General features: G+C 38.9%; 2 protein-coding genes across 5 annotated transcripts in view; one reads left to right on the forward strand and one right to left on the reverse strand.

Moving 5' to 3' along the window:
- The window catches only part of ppef1 (protein phosphatase, EF-hand calcium binding domain 1), a 14,630-nt gene extending 13,033 nt beyond the window's left edge, over positions 1-1,597 (forward strand). Inside the window, exons 18-19 of the mRNA XM_088412934.1 lie at positions 359-443; positions 519-1,597. Of these exons, the coding sequence (XP_088269060.1) occupies positions 359-443; positions 519-730 (297 nt within the window). The 3' untranslated portion in view covers positions 731-1,597. The remainder of the gene's footprint in view (positions 1-358; positions 444-518) is intronic.
- phka2 (phosphorylase kinase, alpha 2 (liver)) lies at positions 1,180-20,010 on the reverse strand. 4 transcript variants are annotated; one of them, XM_088412930.1, is made up of 31 exons: positions 19,629-20,010; positions 17,139-17,297; positions 16,255-16,302; positions 15,186-15,354; positions 14,991-15,073; positions 14,833-14,913; positions 14,216-14,314; positions 13,585-13,731; positions 13,192-13,245; positions 12,882-13,004; positions 12,689-12,784; positions 12,479-12,586; positions 12,301-12,379; positions 11,629-11,763; positions 11,319-11,428; positions 11,094-11,238; positions 10,545-10,623; positions 9,982-10,133; positions 9,664-9,834; positions 8,966-9,069; positions 8,666-8,802; positions 8,429-8,591; positions 7,584-7,663; positions 7,439-7,517; positions 7,224-7,353; positions 5,962-6,063; positions 5,775-5,893; positions 5,364-5,417; positions 3,830-4,063; positions 2,260-2,460; positions 1,180-2,185 (listed from the first exon to the last, which is right to left on the reverse strand). In XM_088412930.1, the coding sequence occupies exons 1-31, from the start codon at positions 19,704-19,706 to the stop codon at positions 2,012-2,014; spliced, it is 3,693 nt and encodes a 1,230-aa protein (XP_088269056.1). In that variant the 5' UTR covers positions 19,707-20,010; the 3' UTR covers positions 1,180-2,011. The 4 variants fall into 4 exon arrangements, with proteins under 4 accessions (XP_088269056.1, XP_088269057.1, XP_088269058.1 ...); XM_088412931.1 differs by lacking the exon at positions 5,364-5,417 and adding an exon at positions 5,672-5,695; XM_088412932.1 differs by lacking the exon at positions 5,364-5,417.
- Between the last annotated feature and the right edge of the window lie 645 nt (positions 20,011-20,655).

Raw genomic sequence — 20,655 nt, forward strand, 5'->3', positions numbered from 1 at the left:
TCTACCTCATTCAAAATCACCATCACGTTACACCACCTGAACCACAATAATAGAATAAATAATAATAAAAAATAATATATATAAACCTGCTTTTTGTTGTTCCAACTTTTTGTCAACAAATTGTCAGTTGCATCAGCATGTTGTAGCGCAGCCTGTCCAATGCATGAAAGTGAAGATGCACCAGGTTTTACACTAAGCCCATATGCTCCATGCTATGAAAATAAAGCACCACACAGCACAGTACTTGTCGTTCTACATTGTTACAAACCATCAATCTATATATATGATTGTTATTTTTTGTTTGCTTTCTGCTGCTCATACGTATCTACTGAAATGCGTTCTATTTTCCCTCTTTTAGGTAACACCAAATATGGCCGAAACTCTGTTTCGATACAGGACAGCCATTGAGATCATATTCAACATTATAGACAAAGATCATTCAGGTATAAAAGCACTGCACTTTTGTCATATTGCATATTTCCTTTGATATAGTTGAAGAGCCGTGTTGTTCTGTGCAGGCCTTATTTCCATTGAAGAGTTCCGTCACACGTGGCGTCTCTTCAGCGCTCACCTGGGAGTGGACATTGCCAACGGAGCCATCGATGATCTGGCTAGGAGTATCGACTTCAACAAGGATGGTAGTATAGACTTCACGGAGTTCCTGGAGGCCTTTCGAGTTGTGCACAAACTGGACAACAAGGATCAGCAACTAAAAACAAGTGGAGAGTAGGCGCCAGACCTTATTTGTTATTGGATAGCTGGTTCTCTACCTGGAAATTCATTCTGAATTATTTTGTGATACTCACAAAGGGTACTAAGATCACCAGTCAAGGTTATACTTCACATAAAGTTCATCTTAACGTTTCTCTTGAAATCCCCAAATCCATAAATTATAGGGAGTAGTGGTAGTTCACTGGTCTAGAGAGGACTTAAACGGGTTTGGTACAAGGGACTATGGCTAAATCCTGACTTTCCTTGAAACTCAAGGTCACCCTGTACTGCACCTCATTTGTTGCAATTGATAACTATTGATATCAAAGATCAATTTGTACTGAGCTGACTGCGAACAAATTAACCACTTTCCTGCCATGATATTTTTAGAAGTAAAAACAAAAATTAAATGGGCTGTAACTTGAGTTTAAAGCAACTGAGATAAGAAATCAAAAGTCATGCGAATACTTCCTTTTACAAATGTAGTGATATTTCAGCATTCTATGTTTGACATTTGTACTTGATGGATTTCACACAGTATTGACTGGGCACCATGCATACACAGTATATATGTTCAAATGCTGGCTTACAATAAAAGTAGTCTCAATTGTATGATCATGGTGGACGCATGAATTAGGATTATCTTTATACGGTAACTCCTACTACACTTATCAGCATTTCACAAACATCTGTGGATTATGCAGAGAAAACATGCTAACTCCACACTGAAAGTGCCGGGACTGGAATCCAGAGCTAAACTTTCATACAAAGACAAACACCACATGTCAACCATGAGGTAGATGCGCTCATGCTCCACCACGCCACCTTTGTAAACATCCATTTACATCGATACAGATCCTAATTAAAAATGCATTTTCATTGCGAATGATATTCTCAGTCCGGGTTTACAAATGTAAAGTGAAGACTATGACTCCAATATGATCCTCAGAGCAAGCATTACAAGCACACGCCTCTTCACAAGTCTTTCAAGAGCACGTAGTGTATGAAAAGTCAATTCAATGCTCTAGTTGCGACAAGGGCAAACCAATTGAACGAATGTCTTACTGATTTCCTCATTGTGGGGCTAATGAAGGTTATCTTAACGGAGGGCTGTTTGAACATTTATTCGATATCGAGGAGGAAATCCAACTGAAGGATGTACAGTACTAGTAGATGAAAACTGGTGTTATTGAGGGGGAAAGAATGCTAGTAAGAGAACACTTAGTTGTAGGAGTCAGGAGCGTCCCAGTACTTGGACCTTAAGGTGGATGCGAGAATAAATGCTCAGTGATTGACCTCTTCACTGCATCAGGCAGCTGGAACTCGGCAGGAAGTCCTGAACGTACGTGATCACCGCTTTGGACAAATAAGTCATGGTACCGTAGCGACCACTGGGGGCGCTGTCATAGAAAAAATTGCAGATTCCTGTTGCAGGGTCTTTCTCGAGGAAATAATCACAGGCACTGTGAGATTTCTGGGGATGTAGAGAAAGAAAGACTCAGAGGACATGTCCTCCAAAAATGCTTTGTCTTTTTTTGTCCACTTTACCTGGTCACTGAGGAAAAGGTTGTTGGCCATGTGCAGGATGCGCTCCACATGGATAACCCCTCCAATGCTGTCAACGTCCACGTCAGCGACCAGGCCCAGAACTGTCAATGTCTCAACCAGCAGCTGTCGGTACTCTGGTTGAGGCACGTGATTGAGAACAGACTCCACCTGCACTGCAAACTTAATCTCTCTTGCTGTCATCTACACAGAAAGGAGAGAATGCATCCATACTGAGCACTTTCTTTGAAAATTCTAGGATTCACTATAACTGGGGCTTGCTTTTCAAGGGTCATTAGCTACCTCACATTTTTGTTGTTGTTGGGTATCGGATTATGCGCAATCAACTTCCGCATCAGATTTAAAAAAAAAAAAAAAAAAAGGTTGAAGCACTTCCTTCCAGTTGGCGAAGTCCTTTGATACGACACTGCCGTGAAACAAGTTAGTGGCTGGATTCAACTCGACTCATATAGATAGTCATTTAAAACTGTTATTGCTGAGGTGTTGTGAAATTGGTCATGCAATACAAAAAACATTAACTTAATGTAAATTAAACCAATAAACAAAATAACAAATACAGTATAAAAAGGGATAACAGTGTAAAAACAAAAACAAAAAAACAAACCTAAAACACAATATGACGAGGGCTGTACTATTGTGGCCAAAATAATAATTGCGATTATTTTGGTCAATATTGAAATTACAATTATTCATCATGTTTGGTCAAACAAGTCAAGTGCCCTTTTTTATAAACAAACGGTATACAAACAAGGCTTCAAGGCTTGATATTTCCAAATAATAATAATAAACTACAATCAATAAAGTAAATGATAATTCAAACAAATTCACAAGACATAGAAAAAACTTGGCACACAGGGCAACTTACTTGCTGAGTGCAAACCAATGAAAAAAAATAAGACTACTTCGTACCAAGCACATTATTTACTTTTAAGCAAATTTTAATCAATAGTAATCAAAATGTCATTAACGGTATTTTTCTATCGAATTTATTCCAATCATCAAAATGGGTCTCGATTGAAAGCTAGCACTCTATTATGAATGGGGTGAAAAACTCAATGCTATTTCACATAGGTAAATAATATCAGGGTGAGAAAAGCTTTTTTTTGTCATCCAAACATGTGGGAAACATTGCCCCCTGGAGGTAGGTTGGCAAAGTACTTGATTTGACTTGTAAAAAAAAAAAGAAGTGCTTGACTTTTTAATTGTTAATATGGCAGAGGATGAGCTTACTTAATCGTGGCAGCCAATATCGTGATCGCGATTAAAATACGATTAATTGTGCCGCCCTAAATACGACCATGCTTTCTTGTGTGGCGTCTAAAAACAGCTGATTGCATCTGGAAACCTAAGAATAAAGCTTCCCGACCTTACCAAGTAAAGCCTTCCACCCCCGATTGGCATAGTTTGGTTGAAACACACTTTATCTCGCATCCTTAACCAAACACATCATTATTGTTATTAAATCTATTGTGCATTTCAGTGACATATACCCTCCACCTTTTTTTTTAGCTTTCAATACTGCTTATTTCAGAAAACAAGCATGGACACATACCTCTCTTGTGGTGGACGAGGGTAAGACATAGCCATCGATGGACAGACCGTGGCACTTCTGCAGAATCTTCCACACTTTTTGGTAAAAACCCACTGGTACTCGGTTGATAGCGCCATCCAACCTGCGTCGTCTGAGCCACTGGCCTTGCCTCTCCTCCCAGTGCAGTTGCCCATCACCTTGCCCAGATCCCACTGGGGATAACATGCCGCTGGGAGTGGAGGGACTGCTGCAACGCTGTAGAGAAAAATATTTAAAAGTACTCACAAGAGTGAATTTATGTTGCAGTGCTTTACTAATGTGCCCTGAGTGGATTTATTTTTTTTTTTTAACAAACCATGCACTAGCAGCAGTGATTCCCAACCAGTGTGCCATAAAAGATCATCAGGTGAATCACATAATTGATCTAAAAAAATCATGCATTTACAATTTATTTCAGTTCATTTGTCGATGTAATTGATGTTTCAGTGACAAGCAGAACAATTATCTTCCATTAAATAGCGGAAGGTGCATGATTGACATAATTAGGACATTTTTATTTGGTGGTGAGCATTTAAGGTCTTGTAAAATTTTGCTCGATGATGGTTGGGAAAGACTGCGCTAAAAGAGACGTGGAAACTTGCAAGATGATGTCACATCATTAGGTACGCCTAGACAGTCCGATGAGATCCAACACAAAAACTGTATCAGTTATTTTAATCAGAAATACTCGAGATGTACTGATATAGAACACTTATCGCTGTAGTCAGAAATATGAATAATTACGGTAAATTAAAACATTGTATCTTCCAGTTGTAGGCACTAAAGTTACGTATTTATTATTTTTGTGTATTGGATCACATTTTAACATGCAGGTGTACCGATCGCTGTGACCAGTTGTTGAGTGAAAAACAAATTTCGAGCCTCGCATTCCGCTCGACCAAAACGTGGAATTCATGCCACAGCAGCAAATGAAACCCGCAGACAGTGAAATCTACTGTCTAAAAAAGGGATAGGAAACTGGCCACCACAAGATGAGAGGTCTACTGACATTATTATTTCCTCCTAAAATGTTTCCTCCTAAAAAGATATCCCTGATCTAAATGGTTAGTTAATGTGAAAAGAAATTGATCAGAAAAAAGCTGGTTAGAGATGTGCATTTGACCAGATTTTTTTTGTCCTACATAACACTGTGACAGTCAGTAATTGAAAAATGGTGGCTTGTTGGTAACTTTGCAAATCAAGCAAAAAAAAATTTAAAAAAAAAAAAAGTGAAAATAATTGGCCTATTGATGGCTTTTATCTAAAAGAAAATGCCTCTAAACTGGCTGAATCATAAGTGAAGATTCTATTCTAAATATTGAATTGAGGATGAGAGCAATCAAAGCCAAATTGTAAAGCTGTACCATCAAAATATATATAACATTTATGATGATTTTGCTCATTGTACACAAAAATCATCAACTGGAACCCTTTAAATGCCAAATGAAATGAATTGAAAGCAGATGAGGTGATTCCAAATGAAATGAATTGAAAGCAGCAGGTGAAATGTTTTTACCGTGGAGCGAGGAGAGGTGACATTGCTGCATGTGGAGAGACTACCGCTCAGAATCTACATGAGCACATGGATGACACATGACATGAAGTTTGAGATGCCTTCAAGTATCATTCCAGGCGGCATGTGATGAATGAAATCAACTCAAATGGATTACACAGAATCTGAAATAAGATCATTTCCTGATCTTGTACAGAGAGAGGCCATTTATGTAATGGAGCTGCAGCAAAAAAAAAAGTTAAAATAACAGGTGTTGATGTTAGCAAGAGTTGCATATACACATATACAGTATAATTTTTTTCCAAACCCACACTGAGTGGCCGAGAGTCATCCAACTGAAACAGGAGGCAAGAGAAGCTATTATTTGAGACACTTCTGTGATTTTTTTTTTTCATGTTAATTTGCAAACCCCACCTGTCTGATTTCACTCTTGAGTTTATGTATTCCTGAGCGCTCTGTCTTGGTGGCTCCGGTGTGTCCTAGTTCATGGATAGAGATGGCCGGGCTGGTTGCCGTTGACTGGATAGGTCGCACTGATGCGCAGAGACAAGAAAATATACATCTGATGTACACTCAACAGCTCAAATAATGGAAAACTCACTGCTTTTTTCAACTCCAAATTCCTTGCCACTGAGGATGTGGTGCAGCAAGTTCTTCATGCAAAAGGGACTCAGACTCATCAAGCTTTCAGAGGCCTCCTCCCCTGCAAAGGAATGAAGTCTTTTAAAACCCTTACATTGTTCATTTCCATGCACACATAGCATAGTTTGGGTCAAAAATTGTCAAAAATATCCACTCTCGATAAAATATAAACTGATGACTATTCCTTAAAAAAAGTTGCAGAGAAAGGACAATGGTTTTACATTTTTCACGTATCTTTAATATGCAGAATCATTGTTGTGCTCCTTTACTCATTCACAGTTTCAAGAATCTGCATTGATATTTCAAAGACCAACTGATGTGTGTTATTTGTGGCGGTAATATATTGTAGCGAGTTCTCAGCAATGTTTCACTCTCCCTTTTGAACATTTACCATTGGCCCATAAAATATAACATAGGTTTCCCATTATTATCATGGTTTTCCTTGTTTAACACACACTTGTGGGCAGGTGCAGATCTAGACCCTAAGTGGTGCCTCAAGCATGTGCCATTTTGCCCCGAAGGATTTATGCGATTTATTCCATCATATATCCATTAAAAAAAAAAAAGACATCTCACCTATTTCACAAAAAGTGTTTTGATAGTTGAGGCACAATTCTTTGAGTCCTTGGAAAGTGTGACTACAACTCGCAAACTTTACACATTAATGGCTATTATTTACACCGTTCTGTCACTGTCTGTACTGTCACAAGGGGAAAATACTTTAGATAATCACTTTGGATGGAACACTATAAATAAGATGCAGATAATTTGTCAGTTTGGAGCACAATGGAGAGAGAAAGAAGATTGAGCAGTGACTTTGGAGAGGCAGAGGAAAATAACGTAGGTAAAGAAGCAAGGAGGGGAAGAGGAGGAAAAGGTGAAGGAGAAATGAAAGAAATAGATTTACTGAGGACATCAGAGCAGGACCGTGGTGGCCATCGGGAATTTGGGGAAGATTTATATATTCTATTTGTAGGTCAGTCAATATTTGAAATTCTCTCCCTTACCTGTTTACAGAACTAACAACAATAGTGTTGCCTGAACTCAAAGTGGCATTGCCTAACTTGTGCCGTGAGAAAAAAAAAACTGATGTTTTTTGTTCATCGGTATGTAGTTGGTGGATTGTGTGCTCACTAAAAGGGTTAGGGTTACACCACCACCCGTAAACATGAATTTGCAATTGAGTCTGTGTCCAAGTGTGAAAACAAGCTAAGTTCCTACCAGAGCACCGCAGACTGCGAGCCAACTCGGTGGCCATTACTTGCATGATGAGGCCAATCCTGAGTCGGAGCATGTCTCCAAACAGGGCGGGCTGGGAGCGCACATACATAGCCAGGTACACCATAATTTCCTGCAAGAACAGCACAGGTCTGTCTCACACTGCTTGTCCAAAAATAAAGAAGAAAAAAAAATAGACACATCATCGCAAGAGTCACCTGAGTGAGAACAGCAACACTGATGTCCTGACCACTGGCTTCAAAGATGAGAGCGTTCAGCTCCTCAGGTGGAAGAGGACTGGAAAAGAAATGCATGAGAGACGATTCAAGCACAAATTGACAGTTTTTAGCAACGTTGTCTTACACAGTGATGACTCTTTCCCTGGGTTCAGGAGGAAGACCCACGGTAATCTGCTTGTGGTGGGAAATAAGATCTGTGCAGGCCTGTACAAAAACAAAATCACACATTTCATAATTATGTATGCATTATCATGTTATATCCAACATTCCTTAAACATTTCATCGCATTTGTACTTCTCTTCTCCAGGTCGCACGCCTCATGCATCCACAAGCATCTAATACATCTACATGCATGCAACTCCCCCTCCCTCCCGCATGTATGTTTACGCACGGTCCTCTCCCTCACAGTCGCCATACGTGCATCGCTTGTTGGAATTGTGAAGAAGAGTTTTTACCGTTGTTGATTATTTTGGGCCAAAATCCCCTTATATAATGCCATCACTCAGTCAATGTACTGTAGAATGATGAGTTTTAAGCAGAAGTGCATTTGCAGTGAAAAGACTTACGGAATTATCGCTATGTGATGGTTTGACAAACATATTTTTGACAAATGGCGATATAGTGAAGCCGCGAAACTTGAAATGCGAGATAGCAAGAGATCACTGTATATTAAAATCGTCTCTTACTTGAAGGGCCTTTTCACACTGCACTTAGCAACCATGAACCCATTCATTTTATATGTGATACGAAGGTGCAAGCGCAGAAGGCCTCATCCCTTCGAAAAGCCTACATGTTACTTCCTCATTGGCTAAGACGCATCATGCATCATACATTCAAATATGGGCAAGCTTGCTGAGGGGCTCTGTCATTCTCATGTCCCACAGCGAAGAGCAAGACAACCAAGTGCGGTGTGAAAAGACCTTAACTTCATTTCACTGCCGTGATAGAGCTAAAATTGGATTTCCTAACCTCAGCGAGGACCTCCACTCTCTTGCGTAGTATTCCCGAGATGTATCTGATGAGACCCCATTCCTGGCAGGCTCCAGCTTGCACGTACAGCTCCTCCAATAGGGTGCGCACACTCACCCAACCATGACCCGGTCCTGACACCTCAACCAGCCAATCAGCTCCTCTGCCCCACAAGCACAAAGAATTTGTAACTAAAATGATTTTTTGGGGCCATCATTGCTGATCTTTTTGTCTTACTTCATCACATAGAGAATATAAAGGATGTCTGCTTGGTCCTGCAGAGTAGGACATTCCTTGAGCTGCCTCACCAGCATCGCAAAATCAGTGTTGCCTTGGGCATCTCGTGGCAAGTGGAGATCCGCTGCACTGCGACTCTTTGTCAGCAAATTAGACAGCAACAATTCACAGTAAAGTGTGATGTTAACAGTCTGTATTAAAAAATTCTTGTTATCTATCTTAATGTTATGAGAATTCTTATTCAAATGGTAATCAGACAGATAACTGGTAAATCAGTAGAAAAAAAGCAGGTTTGCCTACTTTGTGCTGCTTTGCATGTGAAGTGGGTTGAGGAACACCCAACAAGTTTAGAGATTTGCGATGCTTGTTCATAACAGGGGCAACAGGTAGATACATGGAAGACTCTGAAAAATACACAAAATTGTGGTAAAATACACTCACTGTAAAGTGTCAAATTCAATTTACATTCATTGCCACATAATGATTATACTGTATTATGAAGTTGCTGCGTAAAAATGTATAGCGCCCCTGATTTTCATTTAAAATAGTCCTTAGAATTGTGCTTTGTCATGAGGAATCAGAGCAATGCAGTTCTGCTATGATGCTGTTTTTAGCCAATTTGGCATGTTGTTTTTTAAGAATAACATAACTACTAATATTGATGAAAGATCAAATTTACTTCCTCCTTGCTCTATTTCTTCCTATAGACAATAGGTGTTGAACTCCAGACCTGAAGGGCCATGATTAGTTTATTAGCAAACTCTACATCCTAATAATTTGCATCAGGTGTGTTTGAGAGAGAAGGTTCGAAAACATGCAGGATACTGGCCCTCAAGGATTGGAGTTTGACACAAGTGCTATATACACTGTTTGAACTTTGAGCCATATGTGAATGTGTCAATGACACATAATACAATCAAACAAATATTCATTTTGTTATCGGAGATTGAGTCTAGCATTTGAGTTTGGCAATGCAATAATAAACAATTTCAACTCACTGGGCACGTTAAGACCTTGAACCTGGGCCATTAAAGACAGGATATCTCTGGTGGTGTGTTCTGCGCTGAACACGTGGTGCTGCCCGCTTTGGATGGGAGGAAGATGACATCTGGTGGCGGTGCTGTGGAGGAGCTGCGTGAGGTACTGATCAAACATATCGCCTGAGCCATCTAAAGTGCAAGGAAAACATTTGGTTAGGGGATTCAGCTGACTTATTCACACGGAGGGCTGCAAAATTTGGGGATTGAGGATACTGCACTTTCAATAGAAAATCAAATTTTAAAATGAAACAATTAAATGTTGGCCTCATCGTGTACCTGAAAGCTCACATTGACTGTATTCTTCCCCATAGTCTTTTTCTTCATCTTGGTCCTCTTCAAGTAAACTCTTGTCACGTTCTTCATCCAAAAAGCTGAGTCGAGTGTGAAAGGAAGCGGTCTGTAGACTGGAGAGGTTAGAGATCTGGATCCTGATGACACATCAAACCTTAGATTAACTGCTACTCACAAAAATTTATGTATTCAGGGCACTTTCAGAATGAACCTAAAAAAAGGAAGATTTTTTTTTTTAGGTGAAATTACTAAAACTCTCTTTTGAATGCCATACAATTCAAGTTTCAGAAAAAACATCAAATTCAAACAGGTGTCTGATTCATGGCAACTTCCATAAAAGTTTTATGCCTTTTTGTGACTTGTCCTCTACTGAATATGTCACTGTTGATATACTTGTTGAACAGTTAGACATGTATATTCAAAATTTGAGAAGAGGTCCAATTGCAAAATGTTTTTCTCGCAATTCCAACTTTTGTTTTTGTTGGCTGCTGTGATTCAAATTATTCAAAGGGGTTATACTCCCCTATGCGAGACATAAGAAAACAGACCTTGCTCCACCAAAATAGCCGTCCTGAAGCTTCCTCAGCGTTGCTAGGATACATGGATCAATTGCTTCTCCATCTTCAACTAGGAAAATTTGAGATGTGAAATACAATTACGTTAATCGTAAAATCAAACCTAAAAATTACAAATCAAGTGATAACAATAACATATATAACATTTTATTTTTTGGGGGGGTGACAAAGGCTAAAAATAACGATGGTTTTGACCACACACACAAAAATACTAACACACATTCAAAAAACCTCACACACTAAAAACACTCACAATAATGACAAACACACATAGAAACATACACAAATCATTCTTTTACCAAAAAACCTCTCGCACTCCCCAAAAAAGAAAATCCTCCTGCATACAAAAAGTCACATAAAAAAAAAATCTAGTACAAATCAAAATTCTCACACTCCTCCAAAACAAACAGCTCACAAAAATTATAGTCTTAATAGACCACAATTTCATCACACTTGCTTTGTATTCACACCTGATTACTGAAAGGGAATTGAAGGTGTGATGGGACTTAAGAGGCTGTTTACCGAGCATGCTGCGGGTGACGGGGAAGGTCAGGGTGGGTCGTCCCGTCATCCTCCAGCAGGATGAAAGATAGGCCACCTCTGTGCGCAACATCTCTACAATCATCTGGTTGTCCAAGGCCAAGTAGAAATGGTGCTGATCCAGAAACTTCACAGCAGAAGACAGGATTGTGAAAAGCTCATTTAGATGGGAAAGTGGCGTGATCCTTAAGAGGAAACTAGTTTTACCTGAGGAGTGAAAATGTAAGAGCGGTTCCTGATCTCATAAAATTTGGAGGTTCCCAAAACTCCAATGTGTCTGTAGGGCCGGCCACTCAAATTCAGCTTTTTGCAATTCCCTGTGACATTGACACATGAAAATGGGATCAGGGTATAGCATTACATACTATAGTTAAGAAACAATAATTACACATTACTGTTAAGCTTTTAGACTGTTGTTGTTTGGGGTGCTAAAACTGCAAATACCATTTGTTTACTGAATGATGACTGATTATAATTATGAATAAACATTTCAAAAAAACATTTAGTGTTCAGGTACCAAGTCGGACATAAATGTGGCTCAGGATGCGAGCCGGCAGGACCCTGATGGGCAGAACCTCGGACAACATTTGGACCTTTATGTCATGCTCACGCAACAAGTTCCGTATGTCCTCTGATTCTGCTAAAACACAAACTGACATACACAACATTAAAAAAGAGAATTAAGAAAAAAGGACCCACTTGCACATGTCAGCATGCATTTTATGTCCTCATTAGTGAAACTGTTGAAGAACCATTGAACAAATATTGGGACTGGTAATGTTTTTTTTTTTCCTCAACTATTGACTTTTTCTCTGGAATTCATTAAATCTTGCTGGTAAACTGATAAATTTGTAACATTACCAAGCCTAACAATCGGCACATGTTATGCATTAGTAGCCTGATGGACCTTACTAGCCCAAATACAATATACAAAATACAATATTTTGCCTCTTCAGTAAGATTAATTTGCATCCTCATAGGCCAAAGTGGCACTACTAGAGGAAAAAAAAAACATTGCAGTTAAGACACTGCCCTCCCACTCATTAACCCCAGTATTTTACAAGTGAATCATTTTCCTAGTGAGGAAAAAGAGAATTCTAGGACATAGACCTTAAGCTGAAAAACAAGGCTATGAATCAGATGCTCAAGCAGCTTCCCATATATTTGTAAAATGTCTTCTCAAACCAACCTTGTACCACGACATCTGGCTTTAAATTGGTAGAGAACCTCCTGTTGAGAGGATCGATCTCTCCCGGCGCCAAAAAGCCCTTTGAAGAAAATGTACAAGTTTAGTTTGGTTGCATCAAAAAAAGCAGATTAACGGTAAAGACAAGTGGTGCTAAGGCTTGTATGCTACATCCAGCTACCTCAGCCAAAAGGCAGCCCAGGATATACAATGATTGTCCCCACATGTGAGGCACCTGGCCCATGGCTACTCGGTCCACAGAGTGGGGGTTGCTGTACTCCTCCTCCACCTGCAAAAAAATACATTTTTATCTTTTACTTGTGCCGTCTGTCCATCCGCTCGTCCATCTGCCCGTGCATCGGTCCATCTATTCACCCATCCAACAATGTACCTTGTCATTTGGTACCGCATATAGTTCAGGTAGCAATTTAATGCCATTTTTCCCTCGGATCAAAATGCCCTCCAGTGCTTCACGGTACTCCTCCACCTGAACACAACACATAATGCTCTTGTCTGACATAATTGTAAATCCGTAGCCTTTGAAAAGAATATTCCATCATTAAAGCAGTGAGTTTGTTTGGTACCTGCACTCGGTCTCCTGTAAAGATACCATCAAGAATGAGGTATGTCCAAAAGACTGGCCACTCGCATTCAATATTCTCAAACAGCTTCAGCTCAGCAGGGTCATAATGCAGCCGCGTTGGATCCTGGGAAATAGAACAAAACATTCAATTCAGTATTTGGTACACATGTGCAATTCATTGAGATTTAATACAAGAACTCATCGATTGGATGATTGTTCGGCTCTCAGCTACAATTTCTATTGTATAACAGTGCCTGGAGTCATATAACCAAAGCTTACAATGTTTAGGCTTCAAATTGAGAAAAATCTACCTCCTTAGGACAATGATATCCATCCCTTATGAAGCGGCAACAACCATAGCGTCCCTGGCATGGAATACAAGGTTAGCAGTATCACATAAGAATAATAGTGTCACATAAGAATAATAATAATAATAGGTGGTGAGACAAGGTAATAATATATGCTGATAGCTCGTGGAAGAGCATTTAATCCTTATGCTTGTCACTTCTTTACATGACTGGCACAGATATACGCAAAAATTAATTATTTGTTGTGACAGCAGTGAATAAGTAATGTTTTCTTAACTAATTAAAGAGTATTTGCTTAATTTCCCACAAATGTGCCAGCACAGTGGTTGACAATCACTGTTTATAAAAAAACTGAATTTCTGAATTGAGTTTACTCAATGTGGTTTTAAATAGTACCTGCAATTTACTGATTATCTCTGACTTGGTTATGGCCACCAATTCCGCATCCTCCACTGCAAATGCGGGAAAGGAAATAACAGACAGGAGGCCGGCATCAATTTCCTTGGAAGTGGAAGCTCTGGGCAGCATGGAGCACAGGATTGACTGAAGCAGGTAGAAAAAGGAACAGAACATTTGATTGTTTTTATTTACGTTACGTAAACTCCATGTAAAGCAGTTTGACACATTTATTCGATATCCTTGATATCCAACTTAAAGTCCATGTAGTTGTATGCTCTTGAAAGACTGTCTTACGAGTAACAACTTTTCCAATGCCTTCCACTACTGTGCAGCATTTCTTCATACTTGAAGGACAACTATAGCATACTAGTAGGACAACCACATGTTACTAGTTGCAAGTAAAACGTGTTCACTGGTTTGTAACTGAATGCTAGTAGTACTAGAGAAGCACTTAATAACAAGTAGAAGTTTACAATTATCAGTGCACGACTACATTAGACATTAGACTAGACATTTTGACTTTGACTACAGACATGCCGACCACTCCGAGCCGCCCAAGATGGACATCAAGGATGTCAAATAAATTGCTCTCCATGCTGGTGCATCAGAAGGTCGAAGGCACATGCACCTGACAGTGTTCTACTTCATCGGGGAGAACATGGATGACAGACTTTGGGCCACCGTGGGCCCCAAAAAGATCCAGCTCGTCGATAGCCTCAAGAGCTGCCTGGAATATCACAAAGCAAATGACAAAACAACACACAGTTAGATTGTGCTGTGCATGATGCAGTTATTTCCACCCACTGTACAAATAACATACTTTTGTTGATCCATTTATACAAGTGGTGTGTATTGACAGGGCAGAACAATTCTGACAAGACAGCAGAAGATGCATCATTAACCTGTGTATCTATCCACTTTAGTGGTAATTTTATTTAGTGATGTGCCATGAGATTTTTTTTTCTCTTAGCTATACATTGGTTTTGAAAAACTGACCCAGTGAATTGATCGTTGAGTGTAAATACAGAAAAATCTACAAAAAAATATGTGATAAATCCCACCACCACCAAAAACACACACGCACACACTCAAAAGTGTTTGTAAGTCCTTAGAGATGCCAACAGTTAATAGAAAAAGGTTACTTTTGTCTGAATTACTTTAAATTGTTTGTTGGGACTAAGATGCCACTAAAATGCACAGAACAGTGAATTAGTGAATAAAAATGCTAATATTGATTTAAAATACCTTAGCGATTCCAACAGAGCTCCCGTTGAGCTCAGGGATGCCCTGGTTGGTTTTGTCACCTCGCTCCCACATCCCATAATCCTAAAAGAGCACAGAAGGCCTTGAGTCCAAAATTTCTTTATTTCTCAATATTCCCCTCCCAAAACTATGATGCTTACCGCAACCTTGTATGCAGCCTCAATGTAGAAGACCAAGTTTTGGATAAAAGCCACCTCATCCAAGTTGGAGATGATGCGAAGACCTGTGTGATCGCAGAGAACTTTGAAGTATTTTTATTATTATTTAATTTTTGAGTTATTTTCGTTATTTTTGGCCTATATTACACCTCATAGAATAAAAGCCAAGTCCCAAACCTGATGCCGTCATCTGTGCCAACATCAGCAAGTAAATGGAGGTTGCATCCACCTGAAGATGACCCCACTGGTCATCTCCCACCACTGTGGCACAAGTGGGAGTATCATACTTGGCATGCAAACAATCCTTGGTACTCTGAGTGTGTTTGAACTTCTCCACCTTGGCAACCTGAAAACAAACAACATAGTGAAGTTCAAATAGAGCACGACCTGGCCCAATAGCTTCAGAAAAACAGTCAATATGAAATTATGTACTGCAGATTTTTTTTCAAAACTTGCTAATGGCCTAAATAAGTGGATGACTAATTATGGCATGACTAGGAGGATGGTCACGCAGTTTAATATTGCAGAAAAACATAACACAGAAATAAAACAAAAACTGAAATCTTTCCAAATGACAACTTTCTGGCTTTGATAAACACACACACACACACAAACACACACAAAACAATAAGAAAAATGTGGTAGCCGGTAACATTTCAACTGTGAAGACATTCCTTGAAGAAAGACACATAATGTCAATGGCATGGCCTGCAAACAGTCCAGATCTCAATCCAATTGAAATTCTGGGGTGTGAGTTGAAGAAAAAGGTCCACAAGAACGCTCCAATCTTATAAAAGCAATCAGAGAGAGTTGAAGACAGACTGATAACGTGTACTGTTGAAATTAAGCCCATGCCTCTAAGACGGCCAGCTCTTACAAATGCCAGTGGTGGTACAAGAAAGTACTAATTGTGTGTTGTGTTCTTTTGACCTTGTTATTTTTTAAGATTCCATTTTTTTTGGTCTAAAATACTAACTCTTACTGACTAACACACCCATTTTAATTTGTGTGTGTGTCTCACAGAAAGGTGCCCTTTAAAAATGATGAAGTTTTGTGTCATGGCTGTGATCTGCATTTTGCTACAAAATTGAACAACTGCATGAATATTCTCAGAGATGGGCAATATCGATAATTTTTCCCTGAGGTTGTACTGAACAAAAGCATGTCTTACCTGTTTACCATGTAACGCTTACCTGTATGATGGCATGAATAAATGGCTGACTAATACAGACCACAAGCCTCTTACCTGTCTTATCATGCAACGCAGAAGTCCTTGCATCAGCTTGACCACACTCTGCCAAGAAAGCACATTACAGTATCTCAGTTTGACTAGTCTGCACAGGCATGAACATTTTATTTTCTTGAATAGATTTTTATGGGGTTTAACTTTTACCTGTAAAGGGCCTTTTTTTTTTAAATGTGTGCAATGTAAACTCAAATAGATGAGACTCAGCTGTATATACATATTTTTAATGTATTATACAAATGGAACGAGATTAAGTGAGAGTTAGTTGATTAATTCAACCCCAAATACTTATTTTTTATGTTAAGAGTCCTGACATTTAATCCCAGGTACTAATTAATATTTTCTTAAGTATTTGGATAAATTAATTAAGCACTAACATAATAAATGAATTTAGTGTTTAGGTAACACATTTCATTTATTTTATAGAGTATTTATTTCTCATAATTAGGTATTAAAATAATGAATTACTTTAGGCAACCAAGGTCTAAAAGGGTTGAAGTTAGAATAAGAAAACATTTTGCACTGTACAGTATAATCCAGAGGTTACCGTGGCACCCATGGGCAAGGATCACATTAGCAGCCCGTAGACCTATAATTTTCAACTGTTCTAATAGGCGGTCCTTTTTTACATTTCTTTTTTTTCACTGGATACTTTAAGTATCTGTGTATCAATGTACACTATCTCTATACTGTAGATAAATATGTAGGATTCAGTACACAATAGCCTTTTGTCACTGAAACATTGACCTGTGTTGAATCTTACTGACGCACACATGAGCCGCAGATACAAAATGTTTCATAAACTTCGAGCCAACATCCATATAGAGGAAGAGACTGGGCAATGAAAGAAAAGGGGAACAGCTACTACAGACTGTCACAAGCACCTGCTCCAGTTCATAGGCCTTGGCCTTGTCCTCGTCCCGGTCGGCATTCTTGCGATAGGCCATGCCCAGCCCCCACACGGCCAGAATACTGTACACATTATCCCTCACCCACGCATCCTTTTTCTGGGTGCTGGCAGGCAGGAGCCCTGACACTGGGTTCTGAAACACGCACACACACACACACACACAATGTAATCACATAAATCAATACCAGGCAGAGAAAATGGAACGTGACAGGTTCCTGAAAGGTTTATTAGTCCATTAGCTCACAGCTATCAGTTTAAATGAAGCACACAGTATGGAAAACCAGTGGAAAAAGCTTCTGGAACTTGTAGTGAGGGAAAAATGTGGGGAACAATGTTAATAGTCTAGTAGTGAACTCTTCTACTAGAGAGAACTAAGAACAGACGAGTATATTTATCTAGGTGGACATCAAGTATATTAAAAAGCAGATGCAACAATTAAGTAAATTACTGCAGGGTTTTTGTTTTTTGTTTTTTTTTGTGTACAGCATTCATCTGCACTGAATAAATTTAGTGTTTCAGCTGTCCTGCACAGAGGAGGCACTAGATTTAAGCTTTGTAGGCCCCAATATTGCTAATACCTTTTAGAGAAAAACAAATAATGATTGCGATTATGAAAGCACTTTTTTTTTTGCTACTTCTGCTACCATCAAAAGAATATTTCTGAATCTTTCGACTGCAACTCTTTGCAACTTATATGTACTTCTATTTTCCTACAAGGTACAAGTGTCTTACAAGTCAAAACAAATCAAAAAAATTTACACCAATATGGTTGATATGGAATTATCTTCACAGAAAAACACTTGGGGTGGGGTGGTGAAAGCAGCAAAGAGCAGGTGTGTCCAACATGCTTCTAAGTGGATTTAAGAGCCGAATTCCAGGCGGCAAGCGTTATCTACACTAGAGTTAACCTTTGCCCGTGTTTGTTCCTATGCTCTTACCCCTGTTGGAGCCTGAACCTCAAGAGACAACAGGACATCTGGATTTGTAGATGCAAACATAGAGCATGTCCCTAAATATTGATTCCCACAGCTGATAGCTGACCTTTAAATAGTGTTTTGCTCAAACTTTTGAGAAGAGTTTGAATCCTCTAATGTGGGTCAATTCATGCAAAATTCGTATGCGTTTGTTTACACCAAAATAATACACCAATACATACTGCCTTTTTATTAATTAATATGTACTTACAATGTGTCACTTATGTATAAGCATATTTATATGTGAAAGGTAGGTAGGTAGGTAGGTAGGTAGGTAGGTAGGTAGGTAGGTAGGTAGGTAGGTAGGTAGGTAGGTAGGTAGGTAGGTAGGTAGGTAGGGTTAGGGTTAGGGTTCTCATTAGATTTTATGTAGCTAATAAAGTGGTATGTGAGCATAATATTACAATTAATTTGATTTGGTATATTTTACTGCTCACTTTACATTACCAATGAGTCGTTTTACATTTCCACACATGTCCTAAAGTTATATTTTGTTACTCTTTGTCAAAGTACTATGGCAGTCTATTCCCAAATTGTAGCAAAAGTACCACTAGTGATGCACGGACGTTCTCAACTGGTATGCACAAGAAATCTGGATTTAAATGTTCAAACTACACATAACATTAGAGTGAATTAAAAATGTTTTTTAATCCAGAAAAGTGGATTTGTTGAATACAGTTCAGTATTTTTTAATGTTATTATTTTACTTGTGAAGCCCTTTGAGTTGCTGTTGTGATTAGGTGACTAAATATTAAGTTTAAATTTTGCTTTCAATCTTTTTGAAATTTGTTTTCAAACATTTATTTGGAATGTTGTAATGTAAAATTCATGTGTAATACATTTTCAGTGAAACATTATGAAAGTAGTTTTAGTTTTATATATTCAGTGTATAAATTGTGCGTTTTTATTGGAATATGTGGGTTAATTTTGTGTTTCAAATACAATATATACAAAAAAATAAAAATAAAAAAAACATCAGGAGGGCGGGCATTTTTGCCCTTTACTGTCAACTGAAAATGACATTACTGTACTGGGCTCAGGCAACAACCAATCTCGGCTCAGTGTGTGAAAGTCACATGATCAAAACTCAGAAAATAAGAAAAAGGTTTTGATCGATTGCTGAGCCCTGTGCAAGCGTGATGTCATTTTCAGTCAGCCATTTTCAAAATGGCTGCCTCCTCAGATTGCTAAATATGGATAGATTCTGCTGCTTGATTCCAATTCTTCAAACAATATTAATCAGAATGCCGTGTTTAATCCAACGGCGGCTCAACGAACGTATTGTTCACTACGAAAAATATTAATTTGACTTCCCCTTGAAAAAGTGAAATCCATCGCACCACTTAGGCAGTGATTCCTCCACAAACCACACGAGGGTGCCAGCGCATCACCAACGGTATTTACACTTCGTGAATCGCGATTTCTGTCGTCCGTAATTCGGGCTCCATTTTGGCATCAACTGTCAAAAGCATATGATATCGAGTAGCTACCTGGTGACACAGGATAGTCTCCTGAACAAGCCTGGCATATCCATCCAGCCTCACTCCCGAATTACTGCGGCTCCTCATCCTCGCTTCACTGCCTGGTTGTGTTCCAACAAGTCCACGTCACATGTTTCATGAGGAAATAACGATTCGGAAGACGCTGCAATTAGACGCCCCGCACTGCAGTCTGTGAACCATCCCGGGCTGGCGTCGTTCACACACTGTCCTCTGCAAACGCCAAAGCGTGGCTACGCTTTCTTACCGTGGGGCATTCACGCGGCTTTTGACATTATTGACACACGGGTGCAAAAACAGTGAAGACGTCAAAGGCAGTTGGTTGCTTGTCAACTTGTCACAAACGGCGCTTTGTCGCATGAAGCCCGAAAGAAAAAAATAATATGCAAGTTCATGTAGTTGGACTATTTGCCGACAGAGGGCGCTAACTGGCTTCCCTATAATAGTTGACCCAACCGTTCCAATGTAAACAGTCCTTTTGCACTCAATACTTTCCCATAGTCATTCCACAAATGGTGGATAATTGAGGCACCAACATTTCTCACAAACGGATAATATCTATATCATATTAAATGATTCGCCGATACCCATCGAGTGTACATTTTAGATTAGAATTAGAGTTGATTTGTCATGTCATATACTGTTGCTCTTTATAACAAAAAACAAACACCTGAAACACATTTTGAAAAGATTGCTTTATATATAAATCCTTTAAAAACAAACATTCTCTTTGAATATTCCTACTAGTTCAGTTTCAGAAATGTGATTGCAGTCTTATCGTAATCAGAGTTGAAGTTAATTTTAGGCTTTTTGCTCAACATCAACAACAAACACATAAAAAATAAAAAAAATAAATCGTTGGTGATCGTATCCCTTTTGTGATAAGCGAATGGGTTGTATTACTTGGAGTCATACAATATTACGACAAAAAAGGAAAAATTAAAAACATTAAAAATGTGTACAATAGATGAGAACCAATAATGAGAGCAATTAGCTTGATTTCATTGCTTCTTGAGTC

Source organism: Hippichthys cyanospilos, chromosome 4, assembly GCF_059441005.1.
Source record: "Hippichthys cyanospilos isolate Australia breed blue-spotted pipefish chromosome 4, RoL_Hcya_1.0, whole genome shotgun sequence".
Lineage (NCBI taxonomy): Eukaryota > Metazoa > Chordata > Actinopteri > Syngnathiformes > Syngnathidae > Hippichthys > Hippichthys cyanospilos.

Coding starts and splice junctions, on each gene's coding strand:
- phka2 (XM_088412930.1), bottom strand. CDS start 19,706: ATGAGGAGCCGCAGTAATTCGGGAGTGAGGCTGGATGGATATGCCAGG. Junction 11,764..12,300: donor GCCAGATGTCGTGGTACAAG/GTTGGTTTGAGA, acceptor TGTGTATGTCAG/TTTGTGTTTTAGCAGAATCA. Junction 7,518..7,583: donor AGGGAAAGAGTCATCACTGT/GTAAGACAACGT, acceptor TTTCTTTTCCAG/TCCTCTTCCACCTGAGGAGC.